This window comes from Vicugna pacos, chromosome 31, assembly GCF_048564905.1.
Source record: "Vicugna pacos chromosome 31, VicPac4, whole genome shotgun sequence".
NCBI classification, from domain to species: Eukaryota; Metazoa; Chordata; class Mammalia; order Artiodactyla; family Camelidae; genus Vicugna; species Vicugna pacos.
The window spans coordinates 17,896,144-17,918,910 of record NC_133017.1 but is presented as its reverse complement, the minus strand read 5'-3'; the positions used below and the strand labels follow the sequence as shown (position 1 = coordinate 17,918,910).

At 49.2% G+C, this 22,767-nt stretch overlaps 1 protein-coding gene across 4 annotated transcripts; it reads right to left on the bottom strand.

Annotated features, from left to right (window-relative positions):
* Positions 1-1,697: 1,697 nt before the first annotated feature.
* Positions 1,698-22,169, bottom strand: STMN4 (stathmin 4). Of its 4 annotated transcripts, XM_072952491.1 has the most exons (10): positions 22,147-22,169; positions 21,535-21,655; positions 19,977-20,247; positions 8,944-9,022; positions 7,704-7,799; positions 6,976-7,056; positions 6,339-6,547; positions 5,276-5,467; positions 4,560-4,613; positions 1,698-2,312 (listed from the first exon to the last, which is right to left on the bottom strand). In XM_072952491.1, the coding sequence occupies exons 4-9, from the start codon at positions 8,954-8,956 to the stop codon at positions 4,593-4,595; spliced, it is 612 nt and encodes a 203-aa protein (XP_072808592.1). In that variant the 5' UTR covers positions 8,957-9,022; positions 19,977-20,247; positions 21,535-21,655; positions 22,147-22,169; the 3' UTR covers positions 1,698-2,312; positions 4,560-4,592. The 4 variants fall into 4 exon arrangements, with proteins under 4 accessions (XP_072808592.1, XP_072808591.1, XP_072808594.1 ...); XM_072952490.1 differs by lacking the exon at positions 4,560-4,613; XM_072952493.1 differs by lacking the exon at positions 6,976-7,056.
* Between the last annotated feature and the right edge of the window lie 598 nt (positions 22,170-22,767).

The following is a 22,767-nucleotide window of genomic DNA, read 5'->3' as shown; positions in this document are numbered from 1 at the left end:
GTACCTCTCAGGCTCACCATATACATCCTCAGTTTATCTCAGTCCATTTTCAGACAACATTGTACAACTTCACCTATGAACCTCCCAACAGCACACATCCACTCGGCACCGCCAACCTTTTGTGCCTTGTTGTAACACATTTCACTCCTATGTGTTATAAACCCCATGGTACATTGCTATTAATTTTGCTTTAAGCACTTTTTAAATGAGAAAAATGGGTTTTATATCTACCCACATATTTATGATTCCTGATACTCTTTAGTCTTTACGTAAATCTGATAGAAATTTCCTTCTGCCTGAAGACATTTTGCTATCATGTCTTCGAGTTCAGGCCCACAGAGAATGAATTCTCTCAGATACTGATGATCTGAAAAAAGTCTTCACCTCACCTTCATTCTTGAAAGATATTTTTGATGGACCTAGGCTTTTAAATTCCAAGAATTAAAAAAAAATACTTGAAGAGTTTGTTCTATTATTGTATTAGTTTGTTAGGGCTGTCATAACAGCTTACCACAGCCTGGGTGTCTTAAACAACAGCATTTTATTTGCTCACAGTCTGGAGGCTGGAGGTCCGAGATCAAGGTGCCGCAGGGTTGGTTTCTTCTGAGGCCTCACTCCTTGGCTTGCGATGGCCACCTGCACCCTGTGTCCTCAAGGTCTTCCCTCTGCACGTTTATGTCCTTATCTCCTCCTCTTATAAGGACATGTGCCATATTGGATGAAGCCATGGGACCTCATTTTAACTTAATTACCTCTTTAAAGACATCTCCAAATACAGTCACATTCTAAGGTGCTGGGGATTGGGACTTCAACATATGAATCTGGGGGGTATATATTCAGCCCATAACAATTATTTCCTTACCTTCGATCTTCTGTATGTAATCTTTTTTTTCTCTAGCTGCTTTTAAGATTTTCTCTTTATCATTGTTTTTCAGCAATTTGGTTGGAATGTGTCTTGGTTTTTTGTCTTTTCTTTTTTTTTTTTCTCTGTTTACCCTTCTTGGAGTTTTTTGAGATTTTTAAATCGAATGTTAATACTTTTTATAAAAATTTCAAATACACCAGGCATTATTTCTTCAGTATTTTTCTGCTCCCTCATCCCCTATACATTCTCCTCTCCTTCTTAAAGTTCACATATGCTAAAGCATTTTGTCTTATTCCCCAGGTCACAGATGGTTTCCTCATCCTCTCAGTCCTTTTCAGTCTGTACTTAACTTACCTTTAAATAGTCCCTATGGCTTTGTTTTCAACCCCTCTGCTTTCCGCTAGCAAATATTTTATTTCCTCGCTCGCTATCTGTGACCACTCAGCACCCCACACCCCTAAAGTGAGGACTTCCCTCTTACTATGCATCTTGGGGACCATATTAGAATGTCAATCCGTACAAAGGAAGATTGGATTTATTTTCTTATCACTTCATTGCACTCAGTCCAAGAAGGATTGAATTGTTGAGTCCACTCAGACAGCCCACAAAGAGGGTGGAGTGTTAAAACAAAAAAAAGAAGAAGAAGAAGCAGCAAAAGCCAAGAATGCCAAAGGCTGGCATGTTTCAACAGTCCTCACCCATCCCCTCAGATGCTCTAAAGATGAAACTAAGGAACAAAAGGAGCATCTGGCACCTGATGAATGGAAGCAGAATTCAGGAACATCCTATCAATCACGCAAAGGACAAATTCAGGAAATAAAGAACTGGAGACTTGGAGTAAATGTTTCATTATTGGTCATGATGATCAAAAGATGATGGTTAAAACACACGCGCGCACGCGCACACGCACACACACACACTCGGACCGCATCCCACTGCCGCAGGGCCCCCGACCCCCGGCTGGGGTATCGCGCCACGCCCTGCAGCCCACGCTCCACCCAAGACGGCCCTTCATGGGAATTCTACTGCCTGTGTTTAACTTCCCTCAAGGCGGTGCCCGGATGCTCACTGTGAAGAAAAGCCGAGGACTTGACCTGGGCTGGGTTGCAATGTCCGTGAGTCCTTCTCCATCCATCTCCCTTTCCTAACCTCTCTCCTTGTCTCCCCTCTCCCACCCCATCGTTGTTCCCCTGAAACAAATAGGATGGCTTCACTGGTCAATTCTTTACAAGTACAAACACCGAAAGCAGAGGAAACGCCCCTGGCCACCCCCCTCCCCCCAAACCCCAGTGCTGGGAGAGCAGCCAGCGGCGGGCCAGGCTGCTTCGGGAACTGCGGAGCTGCTGGAGTTGTCCGGCCGTTCTGGAAACTTCTTTGCCTCTGGGCTTTACCTGGAGGCCTCTTCCTTCAGCTCCTTGTTTTTCCGAACCTCCTCCGCGTGCTTGTCCTGGGAGGAGAGGGAGGGGAAAGGGCAGGTCACACCGGCTTCCAGAGGATAAGGGGAGACCGAGGGGCAGGAGAGCCGAAGGCAAGAGTGGCCACCACTGGAAGTGAAGAGCAAGGTCTGCAGAGGCGTCCTGAGAAGGGGCGGAAGGTGGCGGGTGAGCCTGGCAGGAGGCAGGTGTGGCCCCAGGGAGCGGGTTGACTGGGGCCAGCCTCCCTGCGGGACCCACCTGGCAGGGACCACCCGCCTCTGCCGCCCTCACCTGGCGGCCTGGGGGGTGCGCGGATGACACTGCTTGACTTAATGTAAGCTCAGGACAGCTTGTGCCGGAACAGACAAGCTCCACTGCAGGCGGCCCCTCCACACAGGCAGCCGGTCTGCCCTTGTGTGGCTGGTCCACCTCCTTACCGAGAGTTGTCTTAAACCCCTTGATGAAAGATGAGGGCTTGTAAAGTATACATCGACTGAAGACTTTTTAGAAATGTCCAGCTCCACAAAGTGGCCTTTCTTCCAAGTGTGGTAAGAGAATCCTCTTTTATTTCCCAGCATCATCAAACCAAAAGATGGGATCCGGCTTCAAAGGCCCATCAGCTGTGTGACCTTGACCCGCTCACTTCACTGATCAGGCTCAGTTCTCTAATCTTTAAGGCAGGGGGCAGGTATAGCTCAGTGGTAGAGTGCCTGCTTAGCATGCACAAGGTCCTAGGTTCAGTCCCCAGTACCTCCATCAAAAAACAAATAAAGAGAGGATCAAAGATGGAAAACTCTTTGACCTCTAGAGTTCTGTGATTTTGGTGTTCACTTCAAGGGCTTATCTCAGTCTGCCTTACATCCCTGCTCATCGCGAGTATATCCGGGTCCTCTGTCGGACCCTGGCTTCCTTGCAGGGAGGGAGCACACCTTTTCTCTTTATATATCCCAGTTCCTCAGATTAGACCTTGCACATAGTAGGTGCTCAGTAAATTCTGTCTTTGCCAGAGGCTGGCATCCATCAGGATATTATCACATCCTGGTATCAAGAATCCGCTTGGAGGAAGCCCACAGAGGCAGTCCAGGTGCCCAGGGTGTACCTTAAACTAAAGACCTGTCCCTAGAGAGGCCCTAGAACTTTCCTTGGCCCTGGGGAAATTGTGGGGGATGGAACTTCTTGGATAGTGGTTCTCAGCCTTGCCAAACATCAGCATGACCTGAGAAGCTGGTCAGCCTGAGGTCCTCAGACTCCATCCCTAGAGCGCCAGGACTGGTAGGTCTGGGGTCGGGTCCAAGTACCTGTAGTTTTAAACTTTATATCAGATGAGTCTGGTGCAAATGGTCAGTGACTCACACAAATACTGACATGGAGGTGTTACTAAAGGTGACCCTGGCCGGGGGCAAGGCAGAAACCACACACTTCTCTGTCATCCCACTTCCTGCCTTCATCAGTGGGCAAAGGTGAAGGGGGGATCAGGATCCTACAGGAGTGATGCCCACCCCGGTATCTTCCCTGAAGCCTTGCTTCTTTGAGGCTTATGTCACCTCCAAAGCTCTTACTCCAGACCATGGGCCTTCCCAGTCTCTCCAGCTAGAAATCTGCCTCTGTCCCCAGGTCCACTGGGCAGAACCCTGGGTTTCTGGACTCCCTTTCCTTGGCCTCCAGTGGCCCCTCTGACAAAAGGCCAGCAGGACGATTGTGCTGAACAATCAAACAAGCACTGAAAGCACCTGGACCCACGTCCAAAGAACTGGTCACTGTCCCAGATCTACTGCTTAGTGGCTGTGTGACCCTGGGCAAGTCATTTGACCTTCTCCAACATGGTTTTCTCGTCAGTAAAACAAGGATAACATTTGTCCTGCTTCCTCATGGACTTCTAGTGAAAATAGGCATGTGGAGACGTAAAAGCACTTTGCAGTCCTTCAAATCCCATATCATGGCTCTGGACTCAATATTTCTCTTGGGTTTTACCCAGGACCAATCCTACTCCAATCCCAGATGTTTTTCCTGCAAGAGTTTGCTCCTGGCTATCCCTTAGTAACTGGCAAAGCCTGAAATCAGACCCAGAACACTTCCCTCCCGTCTGATACTTGATGGAGACGTTGCTGTCCCCAGAAGGATGAAGACGAGGAGTGGAGGGGCTGCCACATGCTGGCAAGCTACAGGGCCTACAGAACATCTAGATCCCCTGCAAAGAAACTAGATCTTTCTAGTAACTTTGCCAAGGGCCTGAGACACTAGGTGGATGGGCAGGAAGGAGCGGGGACCACGCTGCTCACCATGGGACGAGGCCACCGATCGGGTCCTGGGAGTCACCGCGCAGCAGGCGGCGCCTGGAAATAAAACACAGAGCTGGAGCTCTCCCAGGAGCTGCAGGAGAAACTGGGGCAGCCATGAGACTTGGGAAACGAGGCCAGCGTGTTCTCAGCAGGACAGGCTGTTGTTATTCTGCTGACACGTGGGACTGACCTCAGTCCCTCATGTTTCTCATATTTAGGTGACACCGTTTGGTTTATTGACAAAAGGCAGAGTATTCGAAAGACCAGTGACTCACTCCGTCCATATCAAGAGGTTTGGAGAGAATCGTGTTTCTGGCTCAGTGGGCAACTCCGCCCATCATGCCCTTGGCTTAGAGCCAGGAGCTCAAGTCAGCATCTTTCTGTAAACCAGACCGGTCCATTCAAGGATGAAGCCGAGAATGCACAACTGCGTGCTCGCCCCTACTCCCCTGCATTAGGCAGGCTTCCTCTACAAGATAAGAGGTCTCGTCTCCCTCCATCATCCTTTTACGTCCCCCAGGGAATTCAGCTCCGTTCATGTTTCTTGCCTATGACTTTCCAGATCCCTTGGAACTCTCTGAGGATCTAGCCTAACAGAAATACTGCCACTCCTGCCTGAGGCTGCTCGCTCCCTGAAATGATACGCGTGCCCGTTGTACTTGCCGTGGAAGGAAGAGCGTGTCCTGGAGCCTCCTCCCCGGTCCCAGACCTCTTACCTTCTCTTGCAGCCGTTCCAACATGGCGGCAAGGTGGGCCTCCCTGTTCTCCTTATTGGATTCCATCTTCTGGGCCAGCTTCTCCTTGGCCATCTTGATGAAGTTGTTGTTTTCCTCGATGGCTTTCTGGATCACCTCCCGCTCATGTTCCCGCTTCTCCGCCAGGTGCTTCAGGAGCTCAGCTTCCTGATACTAGGGGAGCACGAAGGGACAAAGAGGCCCTTGAATGTGGGCGTGCCCGGGTATACTTTTACCATCATGACTTAAGAGCTCCACACCCAGAACACATGCTTCCTTGAGCCTTGGTTGATGGCCCGTTGGTCGGAAGCAAGAACACTCCCTGGATTCTCCCACTATACCCTCCATCCTCTTTTTCTCATTGCCATCATTCATTCACTCATTCATTCATTCATTCTTAATTCATTCATTCACAAATACTAAGTGACCAGATTCTATGTACCAGGCACTATTCTAGCAACTTGGAGGGGAAAAATGTCTAGTAGAGATAAGGCACATATAAATAACTCTAACCAAGGCTAGCATGTGGCGTGACTTAAGAGGGAGAAAAGACATGCTGTAGGAACTCCAGAGTGACCATTTGCTGCTTCAAAGATAAAGAAAAGCTTACACAGAAATGGCATAAGAGCTGGGCCATGAGAATCAATAGAAAGCATGGAAGGCACGCCGAGAGGTGAAAGTATACCACAGCATGACCTTCTCCCCGCTCTCCCCGTCAGGGACCCCTTTCCTTGGTGGTCTAGCCCTTCCCTAAATCCTTAGTGTTTGTCAGTGTCTTACCTCGTCACTGCACATATAGAGTCACCTCTTAGAGGTGTGTCACACAGTGCCTCATCCTCCTAACCGAACTGTAAGCATCTAGAAATTTGGAGCTTTTATTTCTTTGTTGCCTTCAGTGGTGCCTCATTCTCTGTCCTGCATCCAGGAGGTGCTACCTGAATATCTGAGGTTGGTGGTGACCTGACCCCAGCTCAGAGCCACCACCTGTCTTCTCCAACCCCTGCCCCCTCACACTCAGAGGTAGGAAAGAAAGGACGGCATTTACCTTCCTTCTCTCCTCGGCTGCTTCCAGTTTCTTCTGGATTTCTTCCAGTGATGGGTCTCGCCTCCTGGGTAGGGAGGCATTGAACTCGGGCACCCCATCAAAGGAGGGTGGCTTCAGGATGACTTCAAAGGACTGGCCCGAGGTGCATTTGTTCAGCTCGATGACTTCCATGTCGGAAATGACACACCAGTTCAGGTCCACCGTGTCTGCTGCAGAGGGCAGGAGAGGGGCTGCTCAATCCCCGAAGACCATGTGGGCCCCCATGAAGCATGCACACATGCGTACATCTGTGGGAGGTCTGGGGTCCCCAAGGCAAACCAATGACTAGGGTTCTGGGTCTGTCCTGAACATGGCACCAAAGGTCACAGGGCTTGGATGGGGCTGAAGGTGTTGGCAGCCACGGTAAGGTCTCAGACTCTAACAGCAGGGGGCCCGGGGTATGGGACTCCTAATAATGGCTGTAGCAACTTCTTTTGCTTTTGCTTTTGCTTTTGCCACAAGGTTCCTCCCAGAGTCGAGCTCTTGTTCAAATTGGCCGCAGTGATGCATTTACTCGCCACCCACCGCCCGTCCACTCCTGGACCCCTGCCCGTCTGACGGCTCAGCCTGTGGACACCTCTCCCCTGCTCCCTCCTACCCTGCTCTCTTCTTTCTCTCCAGTCAGCACTGTCTTTCCGCTGGCTTTCATCTTTCCTCCTACACTGTCTCCCACACCAGCCTAAACAGAAGAAACAATCTCAGGTAACCCGAGCACTCCCATCTCTCATTTCCAGACCAAACCCATCCTTTCCTTTTAAGCCCCAGGAAATTAAGAGGTGACCTGTTCCCCGACTCCCCGCCCCAAACACGATGTGGCCATTCAGGTTCCCTGCCAGTATCCTGGGACCCTGAGCCTCCGTGGGTAGCCACAGGTGGAAGTCCTCTTCCCACCTCTGCACCTGCTTAGAGCATTGTTGACCCTTCACTGAGAAGACCTTGACCCGGGGCATCTGGTGGTGTCCACCACGACTGTCCTATCTCCTAATCTAGGCGTCCCCAAGGTCAAGCTCTCTGCCTGCTTCACCTCTGCGTCCTGCGGTGCATCCATTTGTTACACGGATGAACAAAAGCTGAGATCAAGTGCACTCTGCAGAGGGTCTGACTCAGACCCCCACCTGCTGTCTAGTCCCCCAGGCTGCAGCCCACGCCTGCCTTCGCTTGGTGCTTAGACCCTCAGAATCAGCAGCACTGGTTTTACTGACTCTGGGGAAGAAAACATGGCCCGGGGAGGAGATGTTTGGGAAACTGGGGTGGCGGAGCTGGGCTCATGGACACAAGCACGGGGAGCCCCCCTCCCTGACTCTCCCAACTGTGACCCTCACGTACCTTCATATTTATAGGATGACTTATTCAGGGGATCGGACAGGAAACAGGAGCAGAACAAGGACACCAGCGGGAGCTCCTTCATCTTCTCTTTGTAGGCTGTGGGGACACCCGACAGGTGAAGGTGGCGATCCCCTTCTAGACCCAGAAGCCAGCATCCAGGTGACTCTGGGTGCATGAGGAGCCAGAGGTCTCTGGGCTCCACAGAGGCGCCCAGACCCCGCCTTGGCTGGGGATCCAGTCCCTGTTGCCCTGAGCGGCTCTGTTGAGGATCCCTGTGTGTGATTTGGACCCATCCTGTCCACCTTTGAGAGCTGAGCCTTCCAGAGCACCCAGAGGACACCATCTTCTCCCCAGCACAGTCTCCCTTTAGTACTGAATGCAAAATGCCGGCAGGTGTAGACCCCAAACACCAGCGCCCTCCCCCAGCCTGGCACCTGGGACCTCTCCCTCTGTCTCCCAGCCCGTGCCACAGATATTCCACTCCCTCCGCTCCAGGCACAGGAAATCCACACTCCATTCTATTCAAAGTACTTGGCAGTGCTTCCCTGAGGATAAAGCAGCCCACTACCCTCCCCGTGGTCCTGCCCCTCCCTGGACAGCAAGGTCAGGCTGTGGGCCTCCCCTGACCTTCCCAGTGCCATGGTCAAAGCCGGCAGGGCTGGTGTCCATGAGGCCTGGAGGAGTCCCCCATCCTGCCTCTCTGTGTCTGGGGAGGATTTGGAAACCGGGGAGATCACGCTGATGTGTTGAGTCCAGCTCACCCTCTCCTGGACCCTGGCGTGTGCTCCTGCCAGTACCCGCAACCCTGCCCTGAACTCTCCCCTCATTTCCTTTCCCAAATTAAAAACATGATTAACTGCAAAAATAATACATGGATATTGTATTATTTATATTTTTTTAAAAAATTACAGGGGGAAGGTAATTAGGTTTATTTATTTGTTTATTTTTAATGGGGGGACTGGGGATTGAACCCAGGACCTCGTGCATGCTAAGCATGCGCTCTACCACTGAGCTATACCCTCCTCCCTTGTAAAAACCTTTTTTAAAACACACACACAGATGAGTAAAAGGAATAAAAGCTCTGCTGTGATCCCACCCACCGTCTAGAAATAACCTCTTTTAACCCTTAGATGTGTTTCCAGCCACCTTTTCTCTTTTCTGTGAGTATGGGAGTCCCTACATGTGTGCACAGAAATACCCTCTGTGGCGGCGCACACCACATCAACAGTTTGATACCCACCAGCCAGGGTCATGTCTTCTGGAATGTGAGAGCTGAGTCCGAGTGAAAATCAGGGTAGGTCTGCCACCAGCTCAGGACACTGTCATGAATCCGAGAAACAGAGCACTTTAGCTGACAGGTTATTCACATAAGGAAGGTCTTTATACAACTGGTGGGTGGCGGGGAGTCTCAGGAGGTCCCTTACCTGCTCTCACTTCAAAGCCAGACTTCCCTTCCCCAAACATGGACACCCTGTCGTCCACATCACCCCGATCCAGTCCACTTCCCATGCACTGATGAGAGTTTCCTAACTGGCTTCCCAAACTCAAGCGTATCAAACACAGGTTTCCACAAACTGAACGTATCAGCGGGTGTTCATCTGTCTCCCTGTGTGGCTCAGTGGCCTGGCCCAGAATGAAGTTTAGGGTGAGAGACAAACCTTAAGTCAGAAATCGCCTGGGAAGTGTTTGCAAACTAACTGTGTCCTGATGTTCCCCCTGCACCCACCCTGGCCCTTCCTGCTCAGACTGTTCTGGTAGAGACGGCAGGGAGGGCATTGCCAGGGGAAGAGCGCCTGCAAGAGTCGGGGTGAGAAAGCTCGGTGCCTGTGGGGTCTCAAGCTGGTTGGCGCTGGACCAGGTGTGGAGGAGATAAAACAGGAGAGGCAGGGAGAGAGCAGGCTGGGGAGTGCCTGGGGGATAGTCGCTGGCAGGGCGCTACTGAAAGCTACTATCTGTGGAGTGAGGACTAGCCAGCTCGAGTAGTCCTCATGGGAACCACTTGGCCCTTGGCTGCTGTGATGGTTAATTTCTGTGTCAACTTGACTAGGCTAAGGGATACCCGGATAGCTGGTAAGCATCATCCTTGGGTGTGGGGGTGTCTCTGGATGAGATGAGCGTTTGAGTTGAGAGCCTGAGCAAAGAAAATGGCCTTTCCCGATGCGGCGGGCATCACCCAATCCGCTGAGGGCCAGACTAGAACAAAAAGGTGGAGAAGCTGAGATTTTTCCCTCTCTGCTTAAGCTGGGACATCCGTCCTCTCCTGCCCTCAGACATGGGAGCTCCTGATACTCCAGCCTTCAGACTTGGACCTGGATTCCACCACTGGCCACCCTGGACCTCCAGCTGTGGACAGCTGATTCTGGGGACTTAGCCTCCATAATTGCATGAGTCAACCCTTCACGGTAAATCTCTATATGTGTCTTATTGGTCTGTTTCTCTGGAGAACCCTGACTAATAAAATAAAATCTTGGTGGTCGCTGTGCCAGCAGAGGGTGACATGAAGTCACAGCTTCACTGCCTGTAACCCCACAAGGCAAAGGGACTCTGAGACTAACTTAGAACCCCCTTCCTTCCTTACTGAGGTGTTCCCCCCCCAAGGGACCACTGTCTGTGCTGGCTGGGGAGCAGCCGGGTAGCCAAGGGGTGCAGTGGGCTCAGCTCTGGCTTTGGGGCTGGACCAGGGTGGAGTCACACTCAGACTTCCTCTCTCTCGCTGCTGTCACTAGTCACTTGGCACGTCCGACTTCGCTCTCCCCATCTTAATTCTGCAGAGTTGTACAAATTAAATGAGAAAAGCATATGTGAAGCTTCCAGCAAGAGAGTGCTGAATGAGTATCAGTTTCCTTTTCTCAGCCTTTTTCATCGGGAGAGCGACCCGGTACCACACACACCTGCTTCCGAGTCATCACCAGCCCTGCAGGTAAGGACTGTCGTCCCCACTTGCAGATGAGGATGCTCAGAGGGTTTGTGTGGCTTGCTCAGGGTCATGCAGCTAGAAAGGAAAAGAGCCAGGTCACTCGGCCTGAAAGGATTCTGTTCCCTGAAGCATCTCTGTGTTCTCCTTGTGCTTTGGAGCCAGAGGCTCCTGCCACGCACCCCCTGATACAGCACAATGAGCCTCTCTCCTCCGAGTCAAGCTGGTCCTGGCACTGCCAGTGAGTCCCTGCACAGGGAGGTGGGCTGAGTGCCTGGATGTGACATCCCTGGTCCTGAGTCTCCTTTCTACTCCATCTCCCACTCACAGCCAGGCTCTTGGGACGACTGGCAGAGTGAATGAGCCCTTGCCAGGAGAAGGTGTGACCTCAGACGTTAACCTAGTTAATGGATCAGAAATGGGGGTCCAAACAGGAAAGAGGAGGCAGAGAAAGACACCCTAAGAAAGAAGGGGATGGGGCTGGGCTTTTTCTGTAGAAGTAGGTCCGTGGAATTGGGGACAATGCCCCTCAGTCTGAGCTGGGAATGATCATTAAGACCCTACACTTGCGGAGCACTTGACAGATTACAGCCCCTGTTCCCTGCATTAGCCCAGTTGATCCTTGCAAGAGGCTGAGCTAGGCTGACAAGACAGGCATCACCAGCGTTGCTTTCAGATGAAGAACCTGTGGCTCAGAGATGTTAAGACTCTTGGCTAAGGTCACACAGCTAGCTGGTGGTAGAGCTGGTAGGATCCAGGTTTTCTGACTTATAAGCTCTTTCCTTGTGGCCAGGGGAGGGAATTGATGCTGACTGATGCTTCTTCCATGGTCCTGGGGACTCAGGGAAAGCCAGTTTGGCCTGAGGACATGATTTAATAAAAAATATATACCAAGTCCTTCCTGCTTGTCAATGGAAGATATGCTAGGACTTTTCGGAGCAGGAGGAACCAGGTAGAGAACACAGGTCAGAGAGGCATAGAAGGAAGACAGGACAGGGAAGAGGAGACATCCTAGCGATGGGCACAGGTATGGGATTTGCAACTGAGAGCTCTCAGTTTCACAGGGTTGGAATCTGCAACATTAAACTGTATATTTATAGAGCACGTACTATGTGACAAATGCTTTCACTCTAATTTTCACCATAACATTGTGATGTAAGAATTACTATCCCTGTTTTATAGAGGTGTGAACTGTGGCTCCAAGAGGCTAAGTGGCATTTCCAAGGTCACTCAGTACAGGCGGGAATGGCATCCCTCAATAATTTATGTCCACGTCCCAATCCCTGCAATTTGGTAATGTGATTTTATTTGGAAAGGGTCTTTGCAGATTTAATTAAGTTAAGGGTGTCAAGATGAGACCATTCTGTATTATCTGGGTGGCACCAAAGTCCAATGACAAGTGTCCTCATAAAAAACATACAGGGGAAAGATCCACGGAGGCAAGAAAGCCATGTAAAGATGGAGGCAAGGATTGGAGTGATGTTGCCACCAGCCGAGGAGAGCCTGGAGCACCGGAAGCTGGAAGAGGCAAGGAAGGATCCTCCCCTAGAGTCTCTGGAGGAGTGTGGCCTTGCTGACGCCTTCATTTTTGGACTTCTGGACACCTGAACTGTGAGCAGATGAATTCTTGTTGTTTGAAGCCACTGAGTCTGTGGTGATTTGTTACAGCAGCCACAGGAGACTGATACACTCAATAAGGGGTAGAGTCTAGGTTCAAATCCATGATTCATTCACTGGATCTCAGCCAACCAGTGTCTATACACGGTCTGATTTTTTCCTCTAGATAATCTATGTATGTGTACCTGCAGGTACATGGTACCCTAATAAGTCCTCATGCCAATAGTCACATCATTTCTATAAATGTCCTGCTTTGCACACAATCCCACACAACCAACAACTGTCCCCTCCATAATGCCAATATGCTCCTCCCTACGGACTAGAGATTCAGAGGTCACACTGAATTGGTGGCAGAGATGGGACCAAGCCTCTGGATTCCTGTCAGTGCCTTCTCCCTTCATACTGACCCCTTCTCTCCTCCCACACACCAGGAACAGCCCACATGGGGGCCACAGGGGTACCCACTGGGGACGGGGATGCAGAAGGACTTCTTTTACAAGACCAGCAATGACGACCTGTGCCCCCAGGCTTTCTATAATGTAGCTGATGGCCAGGGGTGACAGAAGAGCACCCAGCTACGGATGCCACATGGCTGTTTACTGGGTGCACGCCTGACCTCCCAAGGCATCTCTGACTGCCCACGTGGCCCAGGTGAGCAAGCATTTTATTTGTCACTGCAGGCACTGCCCAGATGTTGCCATCGACATGTGCCAAAACCCATGTGGACTATTTTTGACAGAAAAGAAGCTAATGCACATCCAAATGGTTTGAATAGAGTGGCCCCTGGCAAGGGCGTTCAGAGACAGCATAGGAGCCCTGGCACAGAATCAGCGCATGGAAGCACTGAGTTCTGATCCGGGTCCTTTAACCACAAGCAGGACTTTAGGTCATGCTAATTATCAGTCTTTTATTAAAAGTCCTGTTGAAGTTACAACATTCACCTGCAATGAGCTGCATGAGCTCTCTAAATGTCATGGAATCATATCATGTCTGTGCGGTAACCCTGGTGATTTCATACTAACCAGAAGGCTCTGATTGGCAGCCAAGTGTCTTATTTGGTTGTTTTTTTTCAAAGAAGATAAATTATTTTTTCATGATGTGGTTTTCATTCTTCCTCCAGTGTTTATTGAATATTTAATTCTGTGCCAAGCCCTCAACTAGGTCCTAGAATAACCACAGGGGTTTTCAATAATGAAAATAAAATGGGTCCCCTGGGTGGGAATTTGGAGCTTCTGGAAATTTCTGCTAGCCTTTGGCAATTCTCCAGCAGTAATGAGGACCATGTTATAAAGAGAGAAAGAGTAGGTATTAGAGCACAGCCAAGAGGGGACTGTTGGAGTCACAGATGGACCTTAAGCAAAGCAGAATGTAGTTGTGCCTTCCTATCCATGGGAGATGGGTTCCAGGACCCCCGCGGATACCAAAATCCACGGTGCTCAAGTCCCTTATGTTACATGCTTTGGTGCAGTCGGCCCTCCACGTCCCTGAGTGCACATCCCGCAGATCCTGAGGGCTGGCTGTCGTGTGACATCAACTGACTTTGGGGAACTGGCATTTGTCTGATCACACCTGTCCTGAGGTTTGCATCCTAGGGGAAGCGATGGTGGGAGCCCTGATCAAGAGAAACTTCCAGACAGTAGCTCACAGGCTGAGACATGCAGCTTCGTTTCCTTGAAATGGTGCTTCTAGGAAATAAGGAGGTGTCACCTGTTGGCAAAGGCAGAGCTCTGGCGGCCTGAGTCTGAAAGCCCCTCCTAGTTGTAACAACCACACTGAGAAGCAAGCCAGGGGAGAAAAGTCAAGTCTAGAAAACTGACAGCCCCGGATAATCCACAGTGATGGCACTTTCTGGCCTGATTTTATCTTCCATTCAGTATAGATGGAAGAATCAACATTAGAAGTAAAAGTCAGAGGCATGGACTTCCCCGTAGGGTCACAGGATAGGGTGCAAGGGGTTAGAACCCAGTATTGTGTGAGGTCCTGAGGTCAAAGCACTTGGAAGTACCGGTACATAGAACAATAATCTTGTAATCTTATTCCTGGTCACAACAGGAATATTCTATAGTGCTTCACAGTTTACCAGGTACTTTCAAAGGCATATATATACATATATGCATTTTATCTGTAATGTTTTAATTACAATTGCATTAACATCATATTTCAGAACATCTACGTGACAGAGAAAAGGCAACAAATCCCTGTCATCTTGCTACTTTTGGCTACTGGCATTTCCTTCTCGTTTTTTTCTATGCTTAATATTTTTTACATAATTGTGACCTGTGAATCATTTCTTTCCCTCCAAATCTTATCAAATAGATACTATTATACCCATTTTTCAGATGATCAGTTTAGGCAACTTGATTTGCCTAAAGTCATATAAGTAAAAGATGATAAAGATGCTATTTAAATCAAAGTCTTCTTGTCAAAGTTCCATGGTACTGCCTCATACCCAAGGCCAAGTAGAAATGTAAGTAAGATGATTGATTGCCTAGGGCATGTGGTTGAAAGACACATAAAGGCTCACCTGCCCCAAATCTGCCTCCCATCCACGGGTGGCCCAGTCTCACCACTAAACCCTCTTTTGCATCAAGCAATGCCTGAGAAAGTCCCTGTTAAAATGTACACACAGGACCTACAAGTGTAATAAGTTAGATCATTTTCTATCATCAGAGAACAAGCAATAGATTTGCAAACATTTCCAGGGGTCAAGTTCTCTGCCCATAAATGCCAAGAGCCATGGAAATCTTTAGTGTTTCCATTTCACACCCTTTTTCAGATGAGGAGACAGAGGGTCCAGGAGGTCCAGTGTCTTTCCCAAGATTAAGCTGGAGGAGCAGAACCTGGTTTCTGGCCCCACATTTAGCTCCATTAAAGGGAGACTCTTCTCTTTTGCAACATCACTCTTATTTCCTTGATCTTTCACTCTTCTCCAATGCTTGGTAAGTTTTACATTTCGTTTTTATTTTTAAGTTAAAATCATTTATATGTACAAGCATGCCTCAGAGACATTGTGGGTTCAATTCTAGACCACCACAATAAAGCAAGTCACGTGAATTTTTTGGTTTCTCAGTGCACATAAAAGTTGTAGACTTATAATCTACTAAGTGTTCAATAGCATTATGTCTAAAAAAATGCACATGCCATAATTAAAATATTTATTATAAAAATAATAATTACCCATCATCTGACAACACAGGGTTTCCACAAACCTTCAGTTTGTAAAAAACGTGGCATCTAAATGCAATAAAACGAGGTATGCGTGTATATTTCATTATACGAAGACTAAAACGGTGTCGAATGGTTGTCTTTATGTGGGATAAAAGGTTCAGCATTATTTTACTTCCTCTCCCTACAAACCTGATTTTATCACAATGACTTAGATTTTCAGTTCTGGATTATCATTATTGTTTTCTTATTTATATTATTCATTCAACAAACATTTATTGAGAACCTGCTATATGCAAGGCAAGGTACTAAGAAGAAATACAATGATTGAATTTAATAGGCCTATTCCTTGGCCTCAAGATGTTTGACATTCACACTCAGCTTTTTAAATGTGTTGATTAGAATTAGATGATGACTCTAAATTCTAGCATTTTCTTTCTTGGTGATCATTATCAATACCATATTTATTTTCCTTTAATTTAATAAAAATTTGATGAGTTAGATTACTTCTGGAGTAATTTTTTTCCCCAGGAGAGGTTCATGATATCCTGTTGAGTCCTTGCATATCTGGTTTGGTGGCAGGTGCATGAAACAGACAGATCTGTCCCGGCATCAATAGTCCGACTGTGTTTGTGCCGTCAGCAGACACAGCCTGTCTACCTGTTTCCACACACTCAGACTGAACCTTGCTCCCCACCTGGTCTGGATTTCTGGGCACTCACATCCAAATGATCCACTGGAACTCTGCACCCTGCCCATCCCCTCCTCCACTGGATCTTTCACTCCTGAGTATGCGCTCAGCTCCCTCTGGATTCACATTCACTGCTTTGTCCTCTGAACTCCCGGGTTCCCTGTGCCCAGTCATAAATTAGGCCAACCACCCCAGACCCCTGCTCCTTCCAATCTTGTTCTGTCCTCCTGCCTCCCCCAATCCATCGTTGGCATCAGGACTCTAAGAGAATAGACACATGGCGATGAGTTTGAACTGATGGAAAAGCGAGCTTTGCTGGGGAAGCAGAACAGGTGTGCTAAGGGAAGACAGGGTTAGTGTACCTGTATCTCTGTGTCTTCCTGTCTTCCACATGGGACTAAAAATGTTAAAACCTGAAAAATGCTTCTTAAAATATCAGGGGAGATTTTTTTTTTCGGTCCTTACTCTTCCCCAAAGAAACACAGAAGAATAAACCTTTTTCCAAGACTAACACATCTCTAAACACAGCAAATTCTAATTTAATAAGCAAATAAATTAAATTATACATGATGCATGTTCATTTCCCAAGTCAGAAAAGAAAGGGGGGGGGTGAGTAGTGGGGAAGGAGAGAGCTTGGTTCCCTAGAGGCCATTATAAAAATTACATTTTGCAGGTTTTAGAATTTTCCCCCAAATTTCTATCCTCCTCTCCACCAAAAAATGTCTCATCTCTATCTACCTATGACTTCAAAATCTCTAGGAATTCTGTATTTCCAAATGATAGTCTCCAGGTAGGTAGGAAATAATATAAAGATATCAAGGGGGTCTGGAGAAAGGATCTTAGAATTTTAGGAAAAATTAAGCCTTTCTTTGGTTACGATCTTGACTTTATAAATATCCAATTATTTAAAACCAAGAACACAAAAATCTGAATTTTCCCCTTCTGGACGGTTGGCTTAATAGACACTCGCCTCTCTCTTTAGCTCTCTCTTACCTTCCTTCTTTGCTGTGCCCCTCTTTCCTGTCTTACTCTCTGGGTCTCAGTTTATCAGTCTTTATTGCTCTATTTTAAATCTTGCCAGGCAGCCTGCTTCTCCCCCATAGGGCAAATGTGGTTAAAAGTGGCCTAGTTGGATGAGAAAAGGCAGCCAACCTCACTTGGCCCCAGGATTTCTATTATTGAGCCAAAATGAAACCCAAATATTAAGTAAGAAATGCAAGACACTCACTACCCGCTACCCCACTACCAACAGTATATCTGTTCAACAGTCTGCTCAGGAGACACAATATTAGATCAGACTTCTCTGTCTTTGATGGGTCCTTTAGAACAAAGGTCCTTTAGAGCATCTCCCTAAAGAGATGTAGTTTTCCATTTAAAACAACACTTGGACTTGGGGCATCTATTTTATACCTGGAACACTTATTAACAAAGCAGTTCTCTCTGTCCAGAAGTTCACAGTCTGTGACATGGATGGACCTCCAAGATAATCTGCTAAGTGAAATAAGCCAGTCACAAAAAGACAAATACTGTGTGACTCCACTTAGATGAGGCATCTAGAGTGGTCAGATTCATAGAAGCAAAAGGAGAATGGGGGTTGCCAGGGGCTGGAGGGTGCGATTGTTTAGTGGGAATACATTTCAGATTTTCAGTTTGGGAAAAGGAAAAAAGTTCTGGAGATGGATGACGGCGTGGTAGCACAACAATGTGAATGTACTTAATATCACTGAACTCTACACTTTAAAATGGTTAAAAAATTTCATGTTATATGTATTTTACCACGAGGAAAACTACTTTTAAATTATAAATGAAGTTCACAGGCTAGTAAGAGCTATCCATAGGCTTATGGTCTTATGGTTAGAAAACGTAATTAGAGGTCACTTAGCCCAAAGTTTATCAATCCTTTTACTTACTGGAACCGACAATAAAGAATGACATTTTATATCGTGATCCAGTATGCATATGTCATGATACTGACATGTGTATGTATATACATACATACACACATGCATATACCTAGACATATATACACACATATAAAACTGAAATATAAACATAAATATATAGATATAGTCATATTCATACATATAACAATATAAAATAAATTTATAAATATATATTTATATTTAACATGAATAAAAATATGTAAGTAAAAAATAGCACAGGAAACATTATTTGCTATACTATATGGAGTGCATTTTGACTTTTTTCTGCTCTATTTTATCTCATTTTATTAAAAAAATACCAGTGACAACCCACAAAATTCATTTCACAATCCACTAATAGGTCTCAATCTGCAGTTTGAAAACCACTAATCTAGACCAGTCTCCAACACGGTGCAGAAATCTCCTCTATAGCTACCCTACTGGGTGGTCATTCAACTTCTGCTTGGATGCCTTTGGTGATGGGGAACTCACTCCCTACAGTGCTCTGTGGTGGATCCATCCAGCAGTTAAATATCCTTGCCCACTCCTAACCTGCTCCAGGGGTGGCCTGGGTGGAGCTGGGGATCCCAAAAGGGCTGACACCTACTAACAGGTGCTCCGGGACTGGTGATGAGAAGTGGGCTTCAAGGAGGGGCGGAAGCACAGTTTCCAGTAGCCAGGTGGGGGAGTGGGGCGAGCTGAGGAGAGGGGGTCTGGCTGGCCCTGAGGGGTGGGGCAGGGTCTCCGGACGACCCTAGCTTCACTCTGTGAAGCCACTGATCACACCTTTCCCCAGCTCGCTCCAGCACGACCATTATTTCCTCATCTGAAGGATGATCTCATCCCCCTGGCACCCCGACTCCCCGCCTCTGGGAGATGTGTCCTCCCCCCTCCAGGGGGCCGCAGCCTCAGTGGAGACAGATTCCCCATGTTCCCTCTCAACCTCCCACCCACACCGCAGGACTCCAGCAGGCCACCTCTGGCCATCCCTGCCTACACTTGTCTTGGTCTTGAGACACAGGGGTATCCCTGCCCTGGGTATCTGGACACGTGCAGCCTGAATATTTCCAAGCCACCCAAGGGGACCCCAGGGACCTGCCCTTTTCAGGACAATGCGATTCCTCCACACCTGACTGTGTCTTCCTGAGAAGAATAAGACAAAGACAGCACCACCGCGTGGGGACAGAGCTGACCACTGGCTGTCAGATCCCGGGGTCCCGGGGACGAGGCGAGGACAGTGCCTAGACTCCTGGTGAGGGCGGTGGGCTGAGCGCAGAGGAGTCTGGCTGGGCCACAGACAGGGACCAGGGTGTGGCAGTTATGGGTCCCCGCAGTTTGCAGCTTTACAGCCAGCCGGCCCTGCCCAGGTAGGACCAGGCTGACCTCAGGGCGGGGCGGGGCGAGGAAGAGGCAGTGATCTCATTGTCCTTAGCACCAAGAGAAAAAAAAGTAACCCAGTGCAGACAGAGGAGAAAGCACAGGATGCTGTGAACGGGAAAGGGAGACAGAGCAGCTGTGGCTGAGAAAGGAAATGGAAAATACAGGGCAGCGACTAGCTTGAAAGGGCTCCAGGGGTCAGCGCCACTCCAGGGGAAGCCGGACTTCGAACAAAACCTTTCTCCCTCAGCAACAAGACATTTTTATGCAGAAAGAACTCACTGTGACATCAGACCAGAAAGAAACTCTGGCAGTTCCCGCCCGTCCTCTGTCTCCTGAGCTCCAGAAAAGAAGAAATACCTTGAGCCCACCTTCAGCCCTCTGCCAAGCATCATCCTTTTCGCCTCGCCCCGTTTACCCTAGGATTTGACAAAGTTTAATTGATCGAGTGAAACCAAAAGGCAACACAATAGGTGCCAGACCCCTCGCTTCTCTTCCCTGCAGCTGCTGGTTTGTGTTTTGTTGTGTTTTGTATTTCCCCTTTTGTCTGAAAAGCCTCGAATAATTTGCATTCCGTTTCTACTTACCTGCAGTCTGGTGAGAAGCGAGCTGCTCCCTTCTTCACTCCCTCAATTAGTGGTACCCTGGGCTTCTCTCCACATCAGCACCACTGCTCAGCTCTCGTCATGACATCACTTCCAAGCTCCGTGATTGGCCAACAGCGGGTTGCTTGGCAATTGGACAGTCTCCTCTGGCGGAGCAAGGATTGCCAGAGTGAGTAACTCTTAGCAGGCCGGGGAGTAGAAGATGATGTCAGACAAATAGCTTGCTGTCCGTGCTGCCGCTGGAGCTCGGGAGCTGGAGGGTGGGGATGAAGAAAGGAAGAGGGAGTGGTACGAGAAGGTGGAGGCAAGGGCCCTACTTGCAAGCTGCGCTGCCCAGCGAAGAGAGAGCACCTGGACAGGGGGGATGATGAATGATTGCCAGCATCTGTAGCTCTTCCAGACCTGGGGGTGGGAGAATATGGAATCTAGAGGAGAAATCAGAAAGAACAGATGATCCCTAAAAATAGCTCCCCGGAGGGCTTGGTGCCTGTTTTCAGCTCTGTCAGAAGGGCTGGTGGGTTTGAACAGTGAGTCAGAAGAGGAGGGGCTGCAGGCATCCCAGCCCGCGGAGCTGGTGAGGGCGTGGCACAGGGGTCCCAGGAGGACAGAGCTTTCTCTCCACCTGGCTGGGGTGTGGGCCACGTGGCCAGCGCTGGTGGGTCCTCACAGCTCCCCAAACCACCCGGGCCTTCCAGAGGGAGGGAGACTGTGACTGAAGCTGAGGGTCACCACCAACCCAGTGACTCCTAAATAAGGTGGAACTGTACAGTGGGGTGATGGGTCATCTGTGGCAGCTTCTCTGGTTCCTCCGCAAACCAGGGCAGGGAGCCCGGGACACAGCCTTCTCAGCCTGCCCGCCCTCAGCCAGTTGACTGGAGGCGGCAAAGCCAGGCAGCTAGGGGTGTGCAGGCCTGTGGAGCCCTCCAGCACACTGCTCCCCAGCAAAGCCTCCCAGGGCAGGCCCTCCATCCCCACACCCCCATGGCAGGTACAGACCAATCCACCACCCAGCCTCGCCTCGCCCCCCTTTTTTGGGGGGAGTGGATTTTTGTTGTGATAAAATACACATAACATCAGATTTTCCATTTTGACCATTTTTAAGTGGACAGTTTGGTGGCATTAAGTTCCTTCCCAATTTTGTGCTACCATCACCATCCCCATCCCCATCTCTAGAAATTTTTATCTTCCCAAACCGAAACTCTGTCTCTGTTAGACAATAGCACCCTTTTCCCTCTCCCCACAAACCCCAGTAACCTCCAATCTATTTTTTGTTTCAATGAGTTTGCCTGTTCTAGCAAACTCGTTACCTCATGTATTACCTCATGCAGGTGGAATCATACGCTCTTTGTCCTTCGGTTTCTGGCTGACTGCACTTAACATAATGTCCTCAACGGTCATCCACATGGTAGCCTGTGTCTGAATTCCATCACTTCACCGTTTTAAAGGAGGGTTTGTTCAACCCCCATCAATCTTATGGACCCTGACTTTCTACCACCACAGCCCTGCTAACTTGAGAACTCACATAATGAGAAAAAGTTACCTTGAATTCAGCCCATGGTTGGAAATTAATTTTTCTGACTACAAAAGCACCAACTAGCCTTCATCTGCACATCAAAGTGGCCGCATGTATAAGACATGGGTGTGCTCATCCCACAGGTGGGCTGCGGAAAAGGCAGGTTCTCAGGCCCTGGCACTGCTCCCCGGGCTGCACCCCACAGCCGGGACCCGCTGGTCGGCATCTCATCTCCACGGCCCTGTGCTGTTCTCCAGGGGGTCCCATGTGGATGCATGTCTCCAAACCCCCCACTTAGGTCAGGAGGGGAGAGCACTCAAGAGGCTGCCCCACTCAGGCCCCCCACGCCCGGGGTGGGTGGGCCAAACAAGCAGAGTAACGAATGCCCCCTGACAGCCTGTGGGTCTTCAAAGCTCACTTCCTCTGGTTCTCTTGTGTAACCCCCCCAGCAGTGCTGCCAGGGCAGCAGGACGGACGCATCTCTTCTGTGAAAGACACGTTTGTGTTAGTGCATGCTGCATGCCACTAACCCAGCGCCCTGGGACCCCACGCTGGCCCATCTCAGAGGGAATGGGGGGTGCGAGGGACACCCAAATGGTTCCCTCAACGTGCAGACACGAAGGGGGCCACACTGCGTACCAGGCTGGGAACCGGAATCCAAGCCAACCTGAACTGCGTGGCCGCCTCTGCAGTCAAGGGAGCCTCTCTCCCCTCCCCCGGTCTCTTTCCTCTTCCCTCCCAGCCCTGAGAAGCCCGGAGCGCCACAAATCTGCCGCTCTGGAAAGTGAGGGGGGGGGCGGGTGGAGACAGTGAGTTGCCATGGTGACGGCAGCCAATGAGAGGTCCTCTGCTGCTAGGGGAGGGAGCGCTCTGAGAACCCCGGGCTGGCTGATAAGAGGGTGGGGCTGGGACTAGGGGGTGGGCGACAGGAGAGCAGAGACAAGGCGAGGGGCGGGGGAGGGAAGTGGAGAGGGCTGCCCATTTCTAGAATTATCTAACCACCGTTTGAGAGCTAAGCTGTGATGGGATATATAAATATATTTACCATGGTGTGCTGCCATCCATCTTCAGAACTTTTCATCTTCCCAAACTGAAACTTCGTGCCCATGAAACAAGAACTCCCCTCTCCCTCTCCTCCTAAGCCCTGGGAATACATAATCCCTAAATCTCACAACAGCCTTGTGAGAAAGGGACCCACACAAAAGGGACCCCCTTTATAAAAGGAACAGAGTCAGAGAGGAAAGGTAACTTACAGACAGC